Source organism: Thunnus thynnus, chromosome 6 (assembly GCF_963924715.1).
Source record: "Thunnus thynnus chromosome 6, fThuThy2.1, whole genome shotgun sequence".
NCBI lineage: Eukaryota > Metazoa > Chordata > Actinopteri > Scombriformes > Scombridae > Thunnus > Thunnus thynnus.
Window position 1 is genome coordinate 30,279,999 of NC_089522.1, and position 24,361 is coordinate 30,304,359.

Here is a 24,361-nt window from a genome sequence, read left to right on the forward strand (position 1 = left end):
CAATAATATTTGTAGATTTGTCCTGAGGTGTCCTTACAGCATGCATCATTGTTTCATGAAAGACACACTGAACTGGCTACTAGGTATGTGCAGAGACCCCAGTATTTGTATTTGTATCTGTATTTGTTGAGGCAGCAAAATTATCTGTATCTGTATTTGTATTGGAATAAAAGTGGAAAGAGGCTTAAAAATCCTGTTTTTGTTTTTATGACACTTTTAATTTTAGAAAATTAAAGTGTTACAATAAGTGTTCATGAATAAATTACCTTACGAATAATATAATAATGATATTCGTATAAAACCTACTATTTGTGCTTTGCCAAATAATGTATTTGTATTCGGGCACACCCCTACTGGCTTCCACTTCACTCTAGGAGACATTTTCATTGGTTGCTCTTCGTTTTCAAATGCATTTATTCTAACTATCCTTTATACCTTTGAATCACCAGTTTCATAAAAAAAGACAGTATAAAAGAAATCCATTTTGTTCCATTTTATTAATTTTCAATGAACCTATCCATGAATGATCAAACAGCACAGGCTTCATATTCTTTACTCCCAATCGTTCAAGCAGCCAACTGTGAGGAGGTCAAAGGTCAGTCGGAGCACTGTGACAGTAGGTGTAACGAATATGCTGCTGACCATCAATTTGGCAACATTCTTTTACATTCATCAGTCACGATTTTACAAAGGAAATTAGATGGGAGTTCATGACCCCTGTGGAGGTCAAAGGCCAGAGATGTTACTATGGAAATTTTCTCTTTCCATCATATCAACAGATGGATGAGAGACATTTATTAATGTAATGGTCACATCTGCCCTCAGGAAAGTGTGTGTGAGGAATTACAATGGGAGCATACTATGTGTGTGTGTGTGTGTGTGTGTGTGTGTGTGATCAGCCATGTGCAGTATATTATCTAACATACTGTGAGTGTTTGTTGCTATTTAATGTAATCTAAAAGTAGAGCAAGAGCACTATTAATCAATTTATATTTATATTGGTTTAAATCATTGCTAGTCATTTGCTAGCCTCGTAGATTTTCTTTTTTGGTTTTACGGCTCATTTATTGCTCGGTTTAATCTTGGCCTCAGTGCTCTCATCACTGCCAGCAGCAGCAGGCAGCTGTTTTCAGCAAACAAGCCCTGATGAACCCGCTGAACCGGACAAAGCCAGCAACTAGCTGGTGAACATGGTGGAGCATTTAACAACTGAAGAGCCACATGTTTTCCTCAGGAGTCGTGGAAAAGCTTAAAGGAGAATTAACATTGGACTTAAGCTATCTTCGACTTAAGCCTGAGTTACTTTATAAGGCAAGGAAATGTGAGGGCTTTGTGTTTTTTTTAAGTGTGCACTGACAGATTGGTAGTTTTGAGAGCGAGGGGTCTACAAGTGTCATCCAACTCAGCTCCTGAACTGAGTTGAACAAAGGTGGACACTGCCTGGCTTTATCTCATTTAGGTAAATTTATTTGGCACATAATTTATGCAATATAATTCTGTGTGATTCTGGGGCTTAACAGTAATGTGTATTGAATAACGACTGCAGAACTCTGTGAATAGTGAAGAGAGAATTACCTGTGACAGCAATGTGATAAGAATGCTGGTCAAATGTGGATTGACACTTGCCCCCAAATGTGCTGGACATTAGTGAGTAATGTTTGCAGAAGCAAAGCTGCCACTAAATGGCAAGTTAAATTTTTATACATATGGACCTTATTTGAAAGAGTTACAATATTAATAAAGTAATAACATAAGTAAAGTAAGTAAAGCAATAAAGGTTAAGCTGGCACTTTGGATAAAAAACGTCAGTTACAGGTAGATAAAAAGGAGAGTGGGAGGTAAAAGAGGGCTGGGGAAAGGGTTTGTCATTGGATAAATGGGTGAAAAGATGAGAAAAGCTCTCAGAATGGGGGATGAAGCAAGTAAAAACAACCAAAAATGGAAGAAGAAGAGGAGAGTGGAAGTTTGTGAGAGTTGTGAGGACAATAGAAAAAGTTTGGATGAAAGGTAGAGAGAGGAGAGAGAGAAGGACGGAGCTGAGCTGTTATGTAATGAAAGAGGAGGAGAGGGGACAGAATGAAAGATGGGCGAGTGAGGAAGATAAAATGAGGGAGGCAGATGAATAGATATGAGGACTTCTTATCCTTGTACTTGTCCTTAGAGGACACTTCAGAGAGGGTGATTGTGTTTATTGTCACCCAAGTTCATTTAAATAAATGTGGCTGAGTTGAGATGATGAGGGACAAAAGGAGAGAGAGAAAGAGATTAAATTTAAGGAATGCCTCTGATCGGTCTAAGAGTGCATGTAAAACACTTTTAAATATGATACTCTTTTTTAATCTCACAAAAGTGACGGCAAAATGGATTTAATGGCTCACATGATAAACTTAGCATGCTCTAATATAGAGTTCTCCAGCACTAATTCCATCAGTGCAACCACAGGCTTGTCATATTCACCACTCTGGTGCTGTTGGTTTCTTTCTCTCCTTTCCTTTCATTTCTTTTCAAATTATTTCCAGTTGCTTGTACTTCACATTTTTTTTAAAATCAAAGTTCTGTGAATGCAACTCAACAATTTCTGCAATGTTTCACATTAAAAGCCTTCCAGGAATTGGACGGATTATACCTTTTGAGGCGCCGGCACTGGCCACATGTGGAAACATTATACTGAATTCATAAAGACAACAGGTAAACGTTGAGGAAGTGTTGAGTTTGCAAACAGCATTGACAGCAATTTTAAACCGGAGTGGATCAGACAGGTTTTAATGAGGCTTCTTTCTGAAACATGTAAAACATGCTTGTAGAAGTGGGGAAAGTACGATCAAAAGCCCCTCTAAGCCAGTTTCAAATAAAGGCTTTGTCCACATAAATGCAATATCTATTGTTTGAATAATGTTTGTTAAAAACTGCAATGTTAAGCTGTTTTCAGGAAATTACTGAGCCATCAACTCTTTGATGCTTATTTGGGTCCAGGTCACGTTGGCAGCAGACTGAGCAAGGTAACCCAGACGTCCTTCTCCCCAGCAGTGTCCTCCAGCTCCTCCTGGGGAATCCCCAGGTGTTCCCTGGCCAGATGAGAAATATAATCCCTCCAGCATGTTCTGGGTCTGGCCTTGGGGTCTCTAGCCAGTTGGATGTGCCCAGAACTCCAGTTGGCATCCTGGAAATTGCTTAGCATTAAAAAAAAAAAAAAAAAAAATACAGGCTTGGGATGTCAGAATGTATTGAGAGACAGACTAACACATTGTTGGGTTAGGGTAAGGGTTAGGGTTTGATCTTTTTTTATGGGATTTTTGACCATACCAAAACTATACTGTAGATTACTGCCAGACCTTTTAATGTATTGACATAATGGACCAATGTTTCCTGAGAATTATGATATTCTGTCTAATAGATTTGAACTATTTGATTAATTGAAACAACGAGACATACAGTAAAATACCTGTTAGGGTTAAAACTATACTACACTATATTGTGAAGTGTTGGTCTACATGAAAGTAAAAATGACCTGATTATAGTGCTGAGTAAAAGGATGGAGTCATGATCATAATGAGCAATTGTCCTCTGGGGAACCATGAATATCCACAGCAAATTGTATGTTGATCTGGTCAGTAGTTGTTGAGATATCAGTGTTCACTCATTGACAGTGTGACTGACAGCACCTTTTTCAAACTCTGCCACTTTTGAGTCACAATTAGAGGAGACATTCATCTCACAGGAAGCAGATGTCTACAGTATCCACAGTGCTGTGCTGGACAGATCTAAAGACTGACAACAGTTGCCCTTAAGTGCTGAAAGGGCGACATGGGGAAATTGCTTTAACCTTTTTCCTCTCACACACTTTGAAAACCTAAGACCAGGAACTCTACCAAATCTGAAAAGGTCAAAATGGTTGTTTATTAGAAACTCTCGGTTGATTATTTTTCCCATTGTGTCCTCCAGGGAATCTTTGTTCTACCCATATAAAGTAAAAAAAAAAAAAAAAATTGACAGCAGTGGTGTAGTTATTTCTTGGTAGGTGGGTTTACTGTTGCTTCTAATTTAATGGAGTATTTTTATACTACAATATTGCCATGTTTTCATAAGTAAAAGATCCAAATTATTTTTAAAACTTCCATTGTGGCAAACAAAAACAGTATGAGATCAATAAAGTCTCTCTGTTTTGTTGCTATAAAGTCTTTCCAGTGGTAGGTTTGATCGCACCAGTGATCAAAGACTTTTAAAGAAAATAAATAAATAACTCGAATTCCATCCACAAAGATCTATGCAGCTGCAGGGAGCATTACAATTTATGTAACTTTTATTTAGTTGTTGCACTTTTTTCCCTCTCTGAGATGGATACTGTCAGAAAATTTTAATGTTCACACATACAAAATTATGATTATGCGGACATGTTAAATTTCAAATTGACTGAATTTGAATAGAAATAATGTTCAGTTATATATCAATCCATGTTTAATGTTGGATCAACATTATTTCATAGTGCAATGCACTTGTGAAACACAATGTTGCCATGGATGTGTGTGTGCAGAGTGGGGGACAGTGTCAGCTGCTGTAATTGTATAAAGACTATGACTCATTCGAAAAGGGATAGACATGCTAAGAATTCTGCTTTTGTGATTACATTCGATGCCTGGTGTGTTTCTATAATGGTTGTACATAACTATAAGCACGCTTGATTGATTTGGATCTCCCGCATGAACTTTGGAAAAGCTTCCTCCTCCAGTTAGCTGTTCATCTTTTGTATTTGACAGTCCACTTACTCGTCTTAAAGCTCACTGTCATGTCAATCAATAACAAGGAATTGTTAAACCTAAGTAACGTGATGGTAAAAGTTTCTGATGAAAGACAAGAGAATCTGTTTAGAGATTCGGGAAGTTGTGGCTGAAGGCGCAGATCAGTCTAATGTATCTTAAGGTGTATACCACCACCTACAGAATATTTTTTATGTGAATTGAGTTTTAAGTTTACAGACAGTGCCACATATTCCTGATAATCACGGTAGTAAGAATAATACATGGAGCATCTTCAAAGTTACTTTGAAACCTTGGTATACTCAAACAGCACTATCACAAGGCAAAGGCTACTGGATATGATTTGCTTGGAATCCTAAGAACCGTCCCATAGTGAACTGTGTAATGTATTTTCCACACTTATAAATCTGAAAAGATGGCGGTGCTTCCACAGATGTTTATAGGTTATAGTTTATAGGTGTTTATAGTGTTTTAGATACAAATACACACCTGATTAGCCAAGGGTATAAGAAGGGCTTTGTTTTTGAAAGGCCTGACTGTACTGTAGGCCTTTTTCATTGAACAAAAACAACTAAAATCTAATAATGTATACAAAATACCACATACTTAGAGATAACTGTTTATCCTGTGAGTGAGCTAGCAAGCTAACTAGCTAAATTTTAGTTAGTGGCTAACTCAGGTGTTTGGTGAATCTGTCCAGTCAAGCTTTAATTTGCTTGTAAAACTATAATTTTATTTAATTTTTGGAAGAATGTACTTACACCAAAATATATACAAAACTACTATATAAAAATTAAGAATGGCCACCATTTTTGCACAGGTAATGGCTAGGAAGGAAAATGAGGATTTGATTATTATTAATTAACATTAATGTGGAACTGTGCTGTGATTCAGACCGGACTGTTATCTGACTGATCTCATTTATCCCATTTAGAATCTAACTTTTGAAATAATGAAACACGTCACGGTCATCATTTATTTGTTTATTCATTTCATATGCAAAGAAAATATACAATTTAAAATTCAAGCTTCAGCAAAAACTCTCTATGCATTGACAACAAGCCAGCTAGCATGGTACTTCAATCTGCCATCAGCAAAACAGGGAACAAATTAGTTTATGTAGCTACAGCCAGAGTCATGTGATAGAAACAGCTCTGTCACCTCAGCTCTGACCACATTTACATCCGATAATCAAATCCCACCAGAGTTAGTAAATTATGACTTGATAGCATCAGGTCATATTTAAACATATTACACAGATTCCATTACATATTTGATCATTTAGCTCATGCTCCTACCAACACCTGACCCCAAAAGTGAGATAAGAAGTGTGGAAACTATCACAGCCATATTGTGAGTGAGTGAGACAAATTTCAAAAGATGGGGCCTTGACATCAACAACTCTCACTGAAGAAAACTTTCAGTAATGTTTGAGCTCTAAGAACTGTTTCATTTCATGACTCAGGCAGTGAGCAAAATGCAGTCCACAAGTAATACATAGATACATACCATACAGTCTCCCGCACAGCAAAAACACACTAATGCGACACTGTTTTTTTTCTCTTTTGATAGCAATAATAGTAATAACAACATCAACATTGTATGTTTTTTTTTCTTCCTAGATTTGGATTTTCAACAGGTTTTTCAGTTGACATTCATGTGGTCCGTAAAATGTAAACGAATGAAGGGAATCTCCTTGCGTTCAGATGCACGGAGGTAACGATACGTACTGTTACAGTTGGCGAGAAATAGTTTTTATTTATACACCAAGAATAACAAGAGAAAGAGGTCAGACGTTAAATGATGATTAGAACCATGTTTTATACTTTTACATAACTGTAATATTCAAACAGAATGTCTATACAGAGCTAACGGACAATATAATAATGTTCACTCTGCATTGTTATACAAAGGGTTTTCGCCCTCTTGGAGTCATTGTCCTTTTTATATAGTTTTGTGCTACAAAAAACACCAAACAGTAATACAAAATATCGTTGCGTCTTCAGTTTTAACAGTGACAGTTAAGCACAAAGAGCCTCACAGCTGTTAGCACGTCTTCATAAAGATAAATCATATCAAAGCCAGTGTCCTTGATGCTCCGGCCATTTTTCCTACACAAAGTCTGCTAGGTTGTACAAAAGACGACCTGTATTCATAAAACTTGTCTTGAAACAGAAGAGTCTAGATCATCAGGCATAACAGAAGTATGGCAAAAATGTAGCTCCAATCAACAGAACTAATAATCCTGTAAATTTAACACTAGGATTAAAACATTTTCCATAATTTATGATTTATAGCTGGTAAAGACAAGCCTATAAAACATTTAATTTCTTTAAATTTGTTGCTGTTGATTATTTGAAACTCAATTCACTTCGCTTTTGAGTTTCTAAACTTTAGCAGCGAGCTGACAGGAGGCTGGACAATTTGTAAGTGATAATTTGTTGTGAGTTTCAATTTAAGAAAATAATGCACACTTCAGAAGCAAAGTGGAGTCCATTATTTTCTATACCAGATGACTTTGGAGTGCATTATCAGGTTTATGGCACGGTAACCTAAATAAAGTAAAAAAGAGCCTATGTATCATTTTTTAAAATTTTTAATGCTTTTTTTTCTGGTCAGTTTTATCTTATCATTTACCTGTAGTATAATACATCTTGAGCACTTGGTTTCCCCATAAACAATTTATATGCCTGCTATTTTAATTGCCCCTCTGGGATAAATAACATTTATTGAACTAATTTTAATTGAATTGATTTTCATAGCCATAGTAGAAAAACAAAACATCTGGAAGTCCATCTGACTTCTGTAACACCTGGCTTAAGTATTTAAAATAGGTGCTACAAATAAAGAATAAACAAATGTATGAATATGCTTATTCTGACTATGGCCTATGTTAGGTTTATTCAGAAACTCATTTGGGTGTACATTTTAGTTTTAATTTGACATCCAAAATCGTTGGCCTGGTTTTGTGGTTTGAAAATTTGAAGAAAACACTGATTGACATCACATGAGTGTTTATTGAACCTTCCTGGACCAAAATAAGTAAAGTGAATATTGTCTGGCTTTAGTTATGGTGGACTTTCATTTAAGTGACCTACACGGTGATCAATACTTTGAGCTCAAGTAGCAAGTCATTCACAGTAGAATCTGTAGACACACATCTGTGACATTTAGAGCTGGGTCTAATGTTTCTCCTAGCACTGTGAGTCTGGCAAATCACCCAACCTTTAGGAATACAATAGCTCCGTCTATGAAATCATTTGTCTCTGTTGTTGTCGGTATAGAGTTTAAAGTCATATGGGGTAAAGGTGCACTCACACTACTTAGGATGCAACTGAAATCACTTTTGACCCCATTTTGTAAGAGGGAATCACATCATAATATACTACAGAAGCACAGGGCTCCCAAATGCACAACACTAAGTAAGCGAGAATACACTCATGAAAACACAATAGAGTGTTACTGGGTTTATAAATGATGGCCTATTATCACAAGCAGAAAGAGAAGATGTGTTCATTTTTTTAAAAAAGTGTTTATGTAGACATTTTAACCCATCGTAAGCTCTGTTTCACCAATAAGAGGTAACTGTTGGTAAATGGCAACTATAGAAAATCACTATGTCACCATGGATACATACAGTTTATTATATCTTGTGTACTGATTTAGAACCAAGGTTGAACTGTTGACCAGAACTATGTTTGGTGTGTCATGTACATGTACATTAGCTGACACTTTACAGCCCTTCATGAAGGTGTATTTTCTGTGTAGTCTTCACTTCATTAAGCCCTTCATGACACCAGTTTATTGTGACCATGGTAGAATCCACACTTCATCAGTACTTGATACCGATTTACAGCAACACAGCAAACCATGGAGCCTCTTTTTCAATTTGGACAAAATGACATGAATCGGCTGTATAACACACAGATGTTGAGGTTCACTGTGATTACCTCAGCTGGAAGTGAAGCTAATAGACAAAGTGGGAATTTAATGAAATGTGACTGTTACTTCTATACAATCAGAGGTTTCAGTTGGAGATGCAGAATGGCAGAATGGCATATCCATCACCTTAATTTACATTTAAGCAGGTGGGTTACTTTAGCATTCCCAACTAGCAGTATTGTATTTTAAAGTTTAAGGAGAATAAAGAAGGCAAATATCCACTTACCTAAAATGCAAACCTATTAAAATACTCTAAAGTTGCAGTTAAACTCTTAATTTATGACTGAAGAAAGCTATTTTAAGAAATACATACTCAATATTGAATTGTTCTCAATGGCCTGATGAATCCTGTCCTCAGAGGCTTTATGAATACAGGTCTGGACTAGTATAAACTAACAGCGAAGCACCAGTAAAAACTAGAACACATTTTTATCCAGCCAGAGAGCGAGCTTCAGTAACAGACTTCACTTGATATTTAAGGCAATGTAAGTTCATAGAATTGTTCCTCTCAAACAAAAGAAGACACACTAAATAAAAGATTAATACAGTATGTGCTGCAAAGAGTAACTGCAGCAGACAAACTGATTTGCACAGACAACTTTACCAAGAAAAAACAAAAAACGGTAAAACATAACCCTTCATGACAACAAATGGTATCAACTTGCTGTCATAAAACTCAAGAAGTAAGTGAGAAAATATTACAAACATGTTTTGACTCCAAAGTAAAGAAAGCTTAACCAATCAAACTGCTACGTAAGTAACAAGTGACACACATATAAAATTAAAGGGGACACCAACCCTAAAACAGAATTCACAATGTTAATCCTTAAATGCATAAGTTTTAAATTAAATTGTCACTTTGTTTACTTCTGTACAACAAACCTCCAGATTATAAACCACTTTCTTAAAGTTAGACCCAAAAATTAAGAAAGAAACCATGTCTGGTCAGACGCCTGTTCAAGATTGTTGAGAAGCTGATTTTATTTTACATCAAAAACTGATTCATAATATTTTGATTAAATCCCTTGGAAATTGAGTGACTAACTGTGCTGCAAGGGGTTTTTATCAGTTATCAAAATTGTACTATCTTGTCTGCTTGAAAATGACCTGTTTTTCATTATTTTTATTTACATCAAAAAGTGGAAAAAAAGTGATATTATTTTGTTATTTCTCACGAGCAGTGCCAGAAGAAAATATGCAAATAGGTTTTAGAGAATAAGTTGTTTGTCTTAACATGATGCTTTTTTTTGCAAATATTGAGAAAATACCTGCCATAATGTTTAGTCTTTGAAATTGTCACTGTTAGATTGTTCGGATAGTACAATGTAAACACAATGAATAGAAATAAATCATATAAACTTTTGCATTAAAAATTATTATCATATTGGATAATTTTTTTTTTGTCATTTAAAATGTCCAAATGTCATCATGAGAATACCATTTGTGATTTCTGTTTCAGGGTTGATTTCCACTTTAAGACACTAAGAAGAGAGAGAGCCCCTTTGTCCCTTGGAGTGGGGTCAGAGCACTGTGACCCCTTTCCTCCTGCTTTGCCACTGTGGTACTGGGAGTCAAAATTACTCCACTGATAAGACCCTTACTCAACCCCACCTGGTGTGAACGCCCCCAACCTCAAAATACCTCAAACCCAAAGTTTACAACCAATACTCCCAAACCCGTTGTTGACCCCGAACCTGATCAGTTTCATCTCCAAACCTGACAGAAGCTACAGATGTGGGGAAAACAGCATACCCAGATGTGTCATTTTCAAAACATCTGTGATTACATTGCCCCTGTCCTTTCATTCAAAATGCTTAATTACCATATTAGGTATCTAATAGGAACCACATGCTGCAAGCATGGAAAGAATTTCTCAGACGGTATTGTCTTTCAAACTAGTTGTCTTTGCAGAAATATATCATGTTCTCTTCATCACATTAGACCTGTACTTAACACAGTGGGTCAGGTTTAGTTAGTGAAAATGATGGTGACCTTCCTTTTGACCTTGCAACTCCACACCTGTATCATATACTCTATTATTAAACTAATCATATCCCTAAAATTGATTTAGATGATCATTCAATATTACCATTAAAAACAGACAGAGCTTTAGTTGCTGACCAGTTGCCAGCTGAGTTCCTGACAGATCATTAGGGCTGGGTATCAAGAACTGGTTTCGAAAAGTCCTCTACAATTTCACTCATCAATATCTGAAAGAAAAGTTTGGCTTGGAGTATGACGAGCCAAAGGTAGTGCTTAAAAAGTCTGACTAAGCTTTGCAAAAGGCAGTGGTGATGCAGAAATCTGTAATCACTGCAAGAAAGTAATTTCACACAGGGAGGAAGGTGCAGGTGTAAGAGCAAGTATGAGAATGGAACATTTTTGATGATCCCATTCATAGTCATAATGGCCCAGAATAGAGCAGAGAAGATTTATATTTTTGTTTTTATTTTATCTTTAAACCAGAAAAAAAATTATACCTCATAATTTAAAAAGAACGATTTATGGAGGCATAAATCTGCTCTTTATGATTTCTTTTTGTACTCAAACAATATGCAAAGAATCAAAACTAGGATCAGTAAGCAACATCTGCATTGACCAAATTCAAATGATAGACAACCAAGCATTCATGATCTTGACTTTTTTTTTTTCTTTTTTCAAGTAATTGCAGCAATGTTGCCTTCACTGTCCAGCTGTAGCTCTGAGGAGCTTCATTTTAACGAACACCAGACAAGGCAGACTATGTGACTGCTATCATGTTTAGGGTAACATTTGAGCATATACTGTCTTATTGTAAAATCACAGATGTGTTGTAAATATCATCTGGTAAGCATATTTCAAAATATGAGGATTGTTTTTCAATCTTTATTCTAATTAAGAACAACAAATTCAGAACCACTAATCACCTAATTGTTATCTGATAAATTATGATTTTCACCCCTGTTCCTTGCTGTTATCAGATGGCTTGTAAGGCATCATATGTTTCCTAAGTGCTTGAAACAAATACTTGAAACAGCTTTTACAAATGCATTATTTTTTTTTCCCTGGTCACATTAAAAGTTTATATTTATACCCTTGGATACAGGCAAATTGACATTTCATGTGTGGACACACCACAGACAGGCACTCGTTTTGTGTCCTAAAACACAGCAAGAAGAAGAAAAGTGTTAATACCCTTGCTGGGATTTGCCCAGAAACTGATTCTTGTGGTTCCATTTGGGTTTTCTTTCAGGTTACAATGCCACCAGCTTCCCTTCCCACCCCACCCAACCCCACCCCACCCTAAATTCTAAATTTACAACACCCCAAAGGTGATCATAGAAAGTTTTGAAAAATCACAAAACTCTAAGAAACTTGTTTTAGAACAGGATTTCTTAGGCTTACTTTGAGTCAGGACACATTGCGAAATGTTGTCCCTGTCAGAAATAACATTCATGTGACCCATTCTGGGTCCTGAGACACTGTTTACGAAATATCGTTCAAGAGTAGCTTGTTGCACATTGTTCTTTTCCTTACATAGCTAATACCTGCAGATATTACATCCAATGTCCTGTCCCCAGTCTCAAATATTATCACATTACACTTTTTGTGCCCATCTAAGTCTCGATAGGGGCTCAGCAGCATGTTACTATTATGTAGACCCATTCATAGTGAAATAATCAAAATAAAGACCCTGTACTGGTAGCACAGGGCTTTATGTCCACCACTTCCCGCCACTCATGACAGAGAGTTCTTTAGACTGAAACATCAACTTATAAAGATACAATAAACTGTAGTGAAAGTGTTGAACCTCCTTCTCACACTTCCAGAAAGCTTTTCTGTTCCTTGGCAAGGCTTCAGTCTGTGGTCCTTACCATTAGATAGCCACAATCCATGCTTCCAATGTCATTTTTATTCTTTTTACAAGCATCAAAGTAGTGCATGGTGGTGTCAGAGGTTTGGTATCTCCAGCTGCCTCTCTTAATCCCATGCTGCTTATAAACCCTCTCAAAACATCCAGTTCCAACCCCTGCCCTCTCATACCCAAGTACAGAGTCGGGTATCTTTCTAGAGATGCAGCAACTGGGTACCAGCATGAGTTGGCAGATCTGGTTTTTGTTCGTGAGGCTGTTGTTTTTGGACCTGCAATAAATGTCAAAAATGCTGCCAACCCTCAAGATAGTTAAAGAAGTTTTACTGAGGTTTCCTAAAGTCCATAGCCCCACTCCAATATCTGACAGCCTCAGTGGAGTTAGGGTCATATTCATTCTAAGATTAAGGATCCACAGTGGTTTGAACTACTCCCATATCTGGCACCATCCCCTACCCAGATGTCCACAGCCCTTCCCACCCAAACTCTCAACTTCCGGGTCCGATGTTCTTCAAGCCCAACTTATTCCTAAATTCTTTTCCCTTCGACCCCACCCTCCACATCTCCCTCCCCCCCACCCCAGGCCAGTCTTCTAGTTGGGGGATGGGGGGGCTCGTGCCGCTAGAGAGCTGTAATCTGAGTCAATTCTGTGTTGGAGTTCCCTGTCCCCTGGTTCTCTCCCCTCTGTGGGGGGTCTACCCCCACCAATGGGAGCTCCACGCCTAGTCATGCTGGATTAGGTGTCCCTCCGCCAGGTCCCCCGCCATCTCCGGCCTTGCAGCTATAGGCAGCTGCCACCTCCCTTGCAATGCTCCTCATCCTACCTGACTGCTGGGTGTCAAGGCGGAATGGCGATGGGTGGCAGAACTCACGGAAGCAGCGTTTGAAGTTCTCATCAAGGAAGGCGTAGAGCACAGGATTCAAGCTGCTGTTGACGTAACCTAGTGCAATGCAGAAGTGCATCAGGACCAGCGTAAACAAGCTGCTCAGGTTGAATCCCAGCGACTGAGCCAGGACCATGATCTGGATTGGGGTCCAACACACAACAAATGCTGCCACCACCACCAGGACCATCCTGGTGATGCGCCGCAGGTTGCGGTCCTTTTCCTTGGAGCCAGACAGGATACGAACGTTGCGCAGGCGCTTGACCATCAGGCTGTAACAGATGCTGATGATAGCCACAGGGATGAGGAAGGAGAAGAGGAAGACGCAGGTGCCGAAGACAGGATCCCAGTGACTCCTTGGTTCAGGTAAAACCACGATGCACTCAACGCCTAGACACATTGGATAAGAGGAAGAGCAGAAGAGAAATAAAAGAAAACAAGTGAAATATATGGGGAAAAAACATGTGAGAGAGGACTGGACAAGTGGTAGGGATAATGCCCAGCCCAGTAATACGGTAGGTCCAGGATGTGTTGGTATAAAGACCAAAAACAGGGAAAAACTGCCAGTCTTGTGATATAATCACTTTAGCATTGGAGCTATTTCTTGAGTTGTTGGGAGCAGTAACTGCAGTATCTCAAAAGTCCTGACCTCAGTGGGGTTTCAAGGTTTCACCTCTGTCCTATCACTACCATGAACAAAGCCCTGGTGACTCCTGGATGAATTGGTGACTAGCTTGTTAGCTACCAAGGACTACTACTTTTGACAAAGTCTCTAGGTTAAAGAGGAAACTGATATCAGTTTTCTGAGTTGACCGCAAACAAGCTTATTTCCAAAAATAAACCTTTATTTACACATTATGCAATTAAACTGGGATAAAGCCTACTTTGTATAATACAGGGAACAGTGTGGGGGATATCTGAATACTAATGTTTACATTAAAAATGCAAATCACTAGCGTAGATTAGGCAATGATTCTAACAATAGAAGCCAGAGATTAGAAGACAGAAAAAATATATCTGCAGCTATAGTATAGGACATGATGACAAGAAGGCAAAGTATGAAAGGATAAATTAGCAATGAGTCAGTTTTCATAGGAAGAGCAATTTAATCATAATACAGTCTTCGGCTAAAGGGGGAGGAAGAAAGAACACTAGAGGATAAATGCGTCTGAACCTATATAGTTAGGTTGTGGCAGGTACAATAAAAGAAACAATTAAGTATGACTAGTTTTAGAAAAGGCAGGGTTCCAATTGACTGCAGTTGGTCAAATTTTGCATCACAAAAGGTAAAAGAAACTATTCCATAAAAATATATTAAAACAAATTGCATTATAACAGCAAAAGTTGTGTAAGGAAGATAAATTTGTATTTGTATTTTGCTTAGAATTAATATTAAGCAAGGGGGAACAGCCACAATGAGAGTTAATTTTTCAATATTTGTAACAAAAAAACACCTGAATTTTTTGCCAAAATTTAGCAGAGAAAAGCATCACAGTCCTCCTGATAAGACTGAACAAATTCACCTCATTTGCCCAAATGAAACTCAGGTGTTGGGTTTGAACACTGGGGGGAAAATCCTCTTAACAAGCAGGAAGCTGTTAATCACAAATTAACAGGAAAATACAAAGTTGACTCCTAAACAGCCGTGAGTGACTGTTAAAAAAAACAAACACTGAACCTCTTAACCTCCAGCGAATAAGCAGAAATTTGCTGCAGCTCCAAGTGGTGCATTGTTTAGTAATGAGCTCAAAAGATTTCTGGGAAATAATGACTCTGCGCACCCACACAGGTGTTTTCACTCATTGTGGCTGATCTGACATTTGCTCAGGTTGTGGGTTTACTCACAAACACACACTTATCCTCTCATCTACTGAAGACTGGCTTCTATCAATTACAAGAGATTCAGTCAAACCACAAATTTGGTGAAAAGGAAAAAAAAAATCCATTCTCATTTAAAATACAGTAAGATCTGCTGAATTCATGGCTTTGAAATGTGACATAATTTTATGAAACAACAACATGCTTTATAAATCATAAATTCTGATTAACATTTTAAAGAGTATACTGTGGTATGGCTGGAAGAAATTCAGTTACACTTGTTTTAATTGAAGTATGATCATCAGATTAAACATAGCACTTACTGAAAACCTGACATTTTGAAACTTAGAGGTACAATATATGACATTCAGCCCCACTAGATGTCAGCAAACAACTATTTGCTATGTAAAGTTATAGTGGAGTAATGGCGTCCTGAGCAGAGAATGAAGTCACAATCCCTATGTGTGTGTTGTTTGTTTACAGCTAAACAGTACACTAAAATATGTTTCTGAAAACACTTTAGGTGAGAAATAGGCAATGCAGTGACAGAATCTTGATCCATATTCAATCTTGATCCACTACATGTTTCTCTAGTGCAACATGTAGTGGGGCTGAATGTCGTATATTGCACCTGTAAGAGATATAAAGCACTGAGCTGCCTGCCTGCAACAGCAGTTTAATACTTTCTTGCTTAGTCAGGCTGGTGACAGTGTGCTCTGAGCCTGGCAGAGCACAAAGAGGGATGGGAAGGAGTAAAATATCCCGTACATACAAATTTCTTGACAACCCATTTGTCAAAGAAACTACAAATAGCCCAAACAGTGATTGATTATGTTTTAGATGTGATCTGTTTCCGGGATTTCTAACATCAGATGAATTCCATGTTTTAATCATAACTCTGAAGTGAGCAGAGAATAAATATTTGATTTTTTTTAAAATCCTGAGGACGTTTGCAAGGCCAAGAAATCAATCTGACTCAAAATTTCAGAGATGGCAATGAGGCTTTTAAGCGTAGCACGTGAACACTTCAGCCAGCTTTGTGTGCCTTTTAGTTACTCTGATTATAACAATTATCCTGCACTAACAAGTGTGTTTTTAATGAATTTTAAATAAATTATTGCCTGTTTTCCCCCCATATTTACATTCTCCATATTTAACTTTAGAAACATTATTTTGCATTTACCTGCCAACATTTAGGTTTCAAAATTCGAGAGGTTTGGGGTGGTGAAGGACAATGTTATACTCGAGATGACGACAACTACATTTGTTACTGTGAGTGCAACAAAACCGTTGTGGGAGACAAGCCAATAAGCACTTTATCAAGCCACCTGTTCAACAAGCATAAACATGTAGAGGAGCAATATTTTCAATTGTTTTACCGGCAGTGTCCCCACCACTGCCAGTATGTTTTACAGTGCGCTGGTTAAGCTAATAACACAAAAGCTGTCTGTATGTAGCCTAACTGTTTATCTGAGTTTGTCACATATCTTAAAATCTGGCTAATTCTTATAAACTTAGCTGCAGGCTGAGACAATCCAGCCCCTCCTCTCTACCAGCGGTATCTGCAGGCAGTGAATCACATCAGCAGCAGAGGGAGGGGGACAGAAGACAGGAGGAAAGACTGTCTGCACAGAGAGCAGCTATGCACACGCCCTTGAATTGGGTTGTGGTGACAGATGGGTTGAAATTGTGTGTGTAGATTGTGTTTCATAAACGATCTGGCAACTTGGGTAACATCAGACAAACAGACAAAACTTATGGATCCGTGTGTATGACAGTTATTCATAATAAAGTTTGAGGGCCATGCAAATTCTCCCGGGAGTTTCCTGGGAGAAACAACAAAACAGGAGCACAGCGGGAGAAACCCAGGAAAAATGGGAGTGTTGGCAGGTCTGTACATTATATATTATATAATATGTTATATTTTCTCCACCAAAGTCACAAAAAAGTGTTCTGGCTATAAAAGAAACATAAATGCAGTGTTTTTGTTTTTAATTATATACTGTGTTTGCACCAATGGGAGGATAAGGCAGGACATACGGACACATACACACACACACACACCGCAGAATAAACTGCATAAATAGTGGAGATAAAGGCAGATCAAACAAATAGGAATAGGGGCTGTTGAAAGAAAAAGTTGATCTATTATTCCATTTGGTGGATGCTTTTATCCGATGCATCTCGCAGGGCCGAGTGTGCACAATTTATAGTGTGTGGGTGTTCCCAGTAAAAACTGAAGCCATAGCCCCAGCTCTATTACTGCTGCACTCCAGCCATTGATCAAAAACACAGTAAAAGTCTCTGTGAAAGGACAGGAATAGTAATAACCTGCTTGATAGGGCTGTGAAGTTTATGTGTTTTATAACAATTGCCGTAGATGCTCTCTGTTCCCTGAGGGGAGAATGTGTTAGAAATGAAGCACCAGGTGGGTTTTAACTCAGAGGTAAAGGGATTCAACACTGGGAAATATAATAATGTTATTTATGTGAAGCTCTATTGATATCTGCAGGGAAATAATCCCTCTTCATGGAGGGTCAGAGGTCAGATAGTTCCATTTCAGGTGCTGAATCTGTCGAGGACTAAATGCCAACATGGTAAGAATAGCACATAAAAGAAAAGCTTTGTTGTCACTCCATTTTCCCATCTATTTATAGTTTTGTTTTCTGAAATGTGATGGACATTACAGCCTTATGGAACCGCTAATGTGACCATACATCATCTTCTCATTTCTGCCTTCATTTGATCTTCCTCATCTTCATCTTGAGGTAACCGCTTCCTCTCTGTCTCTTTCTCTCTATTTTTCAGACAGTGCTGACATTTCTGACAGCGAACCTTGCAGACACTTCAATTTATTATCTGTGATCTCATTCTGCTCAGACAGGCTGACAGCTTGTCAGTACACTAATATATATATACCACAACATCCAGACCTTGATAACTACAGCTTCACCACACGCACACACGTCCTCCATAACAACGTAACAATGTAAATAAATAGCATGTAAAACTGCATCAAAAGTGGAAATAAACTTGCACGCTATGCATTTGAAGAGTCATTCAACTATAGAATGTTTTTAGCTGTGTATATGTGTGTATATCAGACATAAATCTATTGCTGAATGCTGTGTGTATGTGTAGTCGACCCAGTTTCACATCAAAATATGTAATAGCTACGTTGGTCCACAGCACAAAATGTATTAGTTTCACAATAATAGGTCTAAAATTGTGAGATGTCTCGAGTTTTTTTTGGCCTATTCTTTTCTATTGGCCTGCATCCACGTCATGTGACTGTCAAGTTTATGTCTGCAAAAACAACAACAACAACAACAAAAAGATGGCTGCTATTCCTTTCATTCTCAGTGGAAAATGAAATATTTTAAAATAGCTTCATCATTAAAATGAGTTTTTAGTGAGAAATGTGCATTTTTTTTTCATAATCTTTATTCAGTGAATTTATATGATGTTCAGTTTGTTAGTCATTAAGAAGATTTTTGCAGGCTTTCTATGGTTGCTATGGTGATCGTTATGGACGCTGCTACCGCTGAAACCACATAGTTGCATGTTGTGTGGTGATGTGAGCTGTTATGTTATTTTTGCTGTTTTATGTAACTGTTTGTTGATGTTCTTTCAATAAAAAACATAGATTTTAGATTTTAATTTGAAGCTTTGCAATTGGCTGACTAGACGATCGCGTTAAGGTTTTCTTTTAATGATAATATGATAACATTTCTCAACACAAAAACATGACAGTGTCTTTGATAACTAAACAATACGATAGGTTAATGTTATGGCCATCAGTTTTAATTATCTCTCCTTTGATTTCAATAAATAAAGTTTTTTTTTGTCAGCTTTGGACAGCAGACTGCTAGTGAAGGGCATTGTGTTGTGGGTGGACTTGGTGCATTTGATTACTGTTTTGGGTTGTCTGCTGTAGATGGGCTTCATTTCATTTGAAATTGCCGCTGAGTTGCTCATTTAATTTTATATTTCCAAGAATATATGGCTGAGTACATCAATATAAAATAATCTTTCTTAAAACAGCCTTTTTTTTGTTTGAGCAGACAGAAACTTGACAGTCACATGATATGAATGCAGGCCAATAGAAAAGAATAGACCAAAAAAAAAAAAAAAAACCTTGACATCTCACAATTTTAGCGCCAATACTGTGAAGATAAAACGGTTTTGCACTGTGGACTTATGTAGCTATTACACATTTTGATGTGAGAAATATTGATATTAGAATTAAAACTATATTTAGATGAATGTAACCAATAAGTGCAGTACCAACAGTTTGCTGTTTTTCTTGATGTATTTGCAATTATCTCCTTAGATAAACAACACTGCAGCATCTTTGTAGCTGCTCCTCCACTCTATTATGCATACTGTACATGACAGTAAGACACTGCTGCATTAACACATTAACAAACAGACTATTAACATATTTAAATGTAGCGACACACTTGTGTGCACAAGCATATGACGCATTATGATTATATTTGCCCACTCTTTTAGATGTGATGTGTCAAAACATACACATATGCACACACCAACACATATTCCCTATGAATAAACAAAACTTCATTACTTAATTCTCTGGAGGGATGCTGTCTTCTGCCTGGTGGATTAATGCACAAACATTCCCCACACATAAAAATACACGCAAAGATGTACATTACTGAAAATTAAACGTGACTTGTGCACACTGCATATATGCACCTTTTGACAGGAGACTTGAAATACCTCGGCTTTCATATCTCTGAGGAGCTGATGTCTGATAGGTGGAAATCTCAGAGTCGGGATTTGTTGCTGCTCTATTAAAGCTTGTCTGCAGTGCTGAACACTGCGTGAGAAAAGGTCAAGCCGCAATCACTCGATAGCTGTTAGTAGCAATCACTCAATGGCTGTTTCGAAATATCTCACCTTTTCAAATGTCAATCGTTGACTTTTACTTGCCTCTGTTTCTATACGTGCCGCTGTTGTCGTATTTTTAAACCATGCAATGAAACAGTATTCACAGTTAGCCCAGATTAACCCTCATTAATTCAAGGCTTAATGTCAAATGAGTTCACGTCTTCATATTGGAAGAAGCAAACTGTTATGTTTGTTGCTACGACAAAGACTGTTTAACTCATAGTTTAGCTTACGTTTAGGTGCTCTCCACCATTTTCAGTGGATTTTTCATCATATCCTTTTTCAAATTCTGTCAATATCTAAGATTTTTATAAATTTTCTTAAACATCAAATTCCCTCTGTGCTGTGCTGCAGTCCTTGCCACTAGTAGCTCTTTTCCTGTGGAGGGAAGACATGATGTTTTCAACTGCCTCGTTTCACCTGTATCCCCACCGACCAAGAACATGATCCCTCACTGGCTTCTCGCCCAGGAACACGGCCAGAGTTTAGTTTCACCAGACATAGCGCTCCCAGGAATCAAACCCCTCTTTTGGGATGGTAGGCAAGAGCTATCATTACCTTTTGACATTCAGTTTCAATCAACAGACCACACACACCACTGCTTTATCAAACAAGACCTACCAATGACTAAACACATAATAAGTGAATCAAGGTTTCATTTAGCTGTAACAAAAAGAAAAATGACGTTGACATTGAACGATTCTGCAAAACCCTGGATTACGCCAGGATGCAAACTTTGATCTCCTGCATGGAAATTAAACCTTCCTTCCAAGAAAAACAACACATTAGGTCATAAATTACCTATATTTATGTTTATATATTTACACCTTAGGAACCAGATTTGCAGCTGTTTTTCTGGCGACGAAGTATTTATTTTAACCCAAACCATGATCTTTTCATTATTCTAATCAAGTGGTTTTTGTGCCTAAACCTAAGCAGACCTTTACCACAGTGTTGTCACAAAATAAAACATAATTATTCAACTGATAAAAGCCATTTAATGTGGCACTGAATGACATACGAAAAGCTTAAAATGGGATCAACATTGAGACGTGGAGATTCAAATACAACGCCAATGTTTTATCAATTATTAATTCTTTCGTTTGTCTTGTAATTTCATCACTTCCTTTCTTTGTCTCTCCACATGATCTCTGTCAGTTCCCCCCTATATTCTTTTTTTCATATATAACCAGGAATCTGTGTCCCATCCCGGTTTCCATTTCACAGTTGATGATTCTCTCCACCTCTTCTCTCGTTCTTTTCATTTATCTCTTATTTCCCCCTCAATTGCATTTTGCCTACCTTTTTATTTTCTCTTTTCCTCCACCTTGGATCATCTCTCGCTTTCTTTCACTGCTCTCCTCATCTATTTCTTTTCAATACCTTGCTTTTGCTCTCTTATTTTCCTCACCTCTGGTTCAGGTCTATTATTTTCTCTTTTCATTCATTTTTGCTTGAACCACTTTCTGTTCATCCTCCTCCCCTCCAAAATGTCTTGCCTTTGGTTTTCACGTTTTGCCGTCCTCTGCCTCTCTCTGAAGATTCTCTCTTTCTTTCTTTTCTAGACTTAATTTGTTCTTTTTCTTATCTCTTTCATATTTTTTTTGGTTTCTTCATGTTGTCACTCAGTGTCCTTCTTTCCTGTTAATTCTCTTCATTTTTAGACCTAACATTTCATGTTTTTGTAACTCCCTTGGTTGCTCCTTGCAATATTTTCCCCTCTCACCTTTTATTCTCTGCAGAAAATAACTGTTCATTCAGTTTCCTTTCTCCTATTGGTCTTTCTCTGCTCTTTGGCTTTTTTATTTCTTGTGTTCTCTCTCCTGGTGCTAATCTCCTCCTGCTGCCCCTTTTCTTTCAATTTCAATCTGAGCAAAACAGAATTCTTCTCTCCTCTCCTTATTTTTCTTCTTCCTTTCCCCTTTTCTCACTTTCTCACTTCTCATTTCACCCTTTTTTCCATCTCTTCCCCTTTTAACCTCCCATTTTCTGTCTGTGGACAATAGTTGTGGTCTCATCGATTGGATCCTGCTGCCCTCCTAACTGAACACTAAAAAAACTTGTCACCTCAGTTAAATAACCAAACCAGAAGCTGCTGACTCCCAATTTTCAGATGTTACTATTGATATTTTCAGTCCTTCACTAGTAAAACAGACTTGAACGTATGAGAAATGATGAGGGAAATATACAGTAGTAGGATGTGATAATAAAATCCCACTAGTGGAGTCATAAGTAATTTCTTCCACCACGGTTCATCAATGTAAATGGAATTTACTGAAAAAGCAATGATATGTAAAATTAAATGATGTCACATGTCATTACCTTGCTTTGTTAATAATGATGTGTATCAACCTTTAAATGCACAAGGCAGCATTGGAAAAAAATGACTTTTACTAAATTGAAAGCAAAACAAGAATTAGGGCTGGTTGTAAAATGTACGAGGCCAATCAGCTGTTTAGATATTGTGATAATCGTGATGACAGTAGATGGAAATATTCTACAACACCCTTAAGCCTCTACAACACATTTTTCTAGAAGGAAATTATGACCATAAACATCCAGCTTCTCAAATCTCTGCATCTTTTTGTTTGTTGTCATTATAAATTCTGTAAATTTGGTTTACTTGACTAAAAAAAAGTATATTTGATGGCATAATGTTAGGCTCTGGGAATGTGTGATGGGCAATTGTCATTTTTTTGGACATCTTATAGACAATTATCGACTAGATTAAAAACAAGACTACAGCCACACCAGCAGCTCTGTGAGGCTGTACTCTACTAGCCAGTAATGTTTACTACAGACCTCATCTTAGTGTGATATCTTGCTTACATTTTCTAATTAGCACTAAAAGTACAGCTAAAGCTACTGGGATGTCATTAGTGTTAGAGGTGTTAGAGTATTGAACAAATTAAAATTTTGACCTGATGATGGTGTTAGATGGAAAGTCAGGGAATCCCTTAAGTCTTGTGAATGTTTGCACCAAATTTTGTGCCTATCCATCAAGTGGATGTTGATATATTTCAACGGATAATTGACAAGTGTGACCTGTTGTTGGCCCTAGAGGTAAAGTCAGAAGATCATTAACGTCATTAAGATCTATCCTCGTGAAACCTTGGATATCTGTGCCAATTTTTATGGCGATCCCTCCAATAGTCGCCATGCCTACAGCCACACAGCTAGCAAGGCTAAAGAGGAAATTTGAATACATTATTTTGTCCTCTGGGAATCAATTAAATAGAAAATATACTCTGAATAATGAAAATAAGCACAGTTGCTGCTCATGTTGAGAGGGAAATTTTGCCGGATGTTCTTTATTTGCCTACCTTGTTGGATATTCAAGGACATTTTACTGTTTTAACAGCTGTTAAGTGTCATTTGCCTTTCAGTTGTATTCTCTGGGCAACATCACAGTGTTTCTCTTTTATTGTTTATTCATAGTTTGTTCTGCATTTTCTTCAGCAGTTTTGTCAGATGGGTATTTGAACTATGTTCTCTTCCTTTCTATTTCAGTTTTTCCCCACCTGGTTTCTCACAGCTTTCCTGCTTTTAAGAAACAGTGAAGATCACGTCATATTGGGATATTTAGGCTTAGAGCAGCAGTGGCTGAGTTTATAATTCAGATTAGATAGAGTGAAAGTTTGAAATGGCAAATAAAAAAAAAAAAAACAACAGTGGAAAGACAGAAACAGCCTTTACATCAGGTCTGTACATGGACAAGTACATAATAAGCCTCAGGCCAGATGTTTATGTGTGAACTTATCCACACATTAAGTGTATCTTGAGGCTTCCAGCTGTGTCCGTGTTAGCTTCTGTAGCTCCTGGCTGATAAATGGCTCTGGCAGTAGCTGAGCTTGGTTCATTTATAAGCTCTGTTTGCCCTTGTTTACTTGCTCTTGCATGAAAACCTCGTGGCTCTAGATGGATATTGTTCCAACTCAGAGATTATCAGTACAACCGCTATTTGACCACTGGTTTCATAAAGACTAATTTAAAGGGGACATGTTTTTTTGTTATTTTCTGTTATTTTTATTCTGTTATGATGTTGGATGTCTGTTCCTTAGCCTTTGTTGCTAAGGTTTTTTCTTGGGTTGTTCACGTTGCCCACTCCCATTTTTCAGATCAGATTCAGTTCGAACATGTACGGATGTGTTTTAGAAGTTTCCATCTCAAGTAAAGAAGTACTTTTGTTTATGTAGCCT

The 24,361-nt window shown here is 37.5% G+C and overlaps 1 protein-coding gene and 1 long non-coding RNA gene across 3 annotated transcripts in view; both read right to left on the reverse strand.

The window, feature by feature from the left end:
• Positions 1 to 5,722: 5,722 nt before the first annotated feature.
• LOC137185087 (uncharacterized) lies at positions 5,723 to 11,948 on the reverse strand. The gene is made up of 2 exons (XR_010928750.1): positions 10,701 to 11,948; positions 5,723 to 10,644 (listed from the first exon to the last, which is right to left on the reverse strand). It is a non-coding gene; the product is annotated as an uncharacterized lncRNA (long non-coding RNA).
• Positions 11,949 to 13,111: 1,163 nt separating this feature from the next.
• oprl1 (opiate receptor-like 1) overlaps positions 13,112 to 24,361 on the reverse strand; it is a 104,515-nt gene continuing 93,265 nt past the window's right edge. Inside the window, exon 6 of one of the 2 annotated variants that reach the window (XM_067593331.1) lies at positions 13,112 to 13,820. In XM_067593331.1, coding sequence (XP_067449432.1) covers positions 13,273 to 13,820 — 548 coding nt within the window. In that variant the 3' untranslated portion in view covers positions 13,112 to 13,272. The remainder of the gene's footprint in view (positions 13,821 to 24,361) is intronic. The other variant, XM_067593330.1, reaches the window with a different exon arrangement.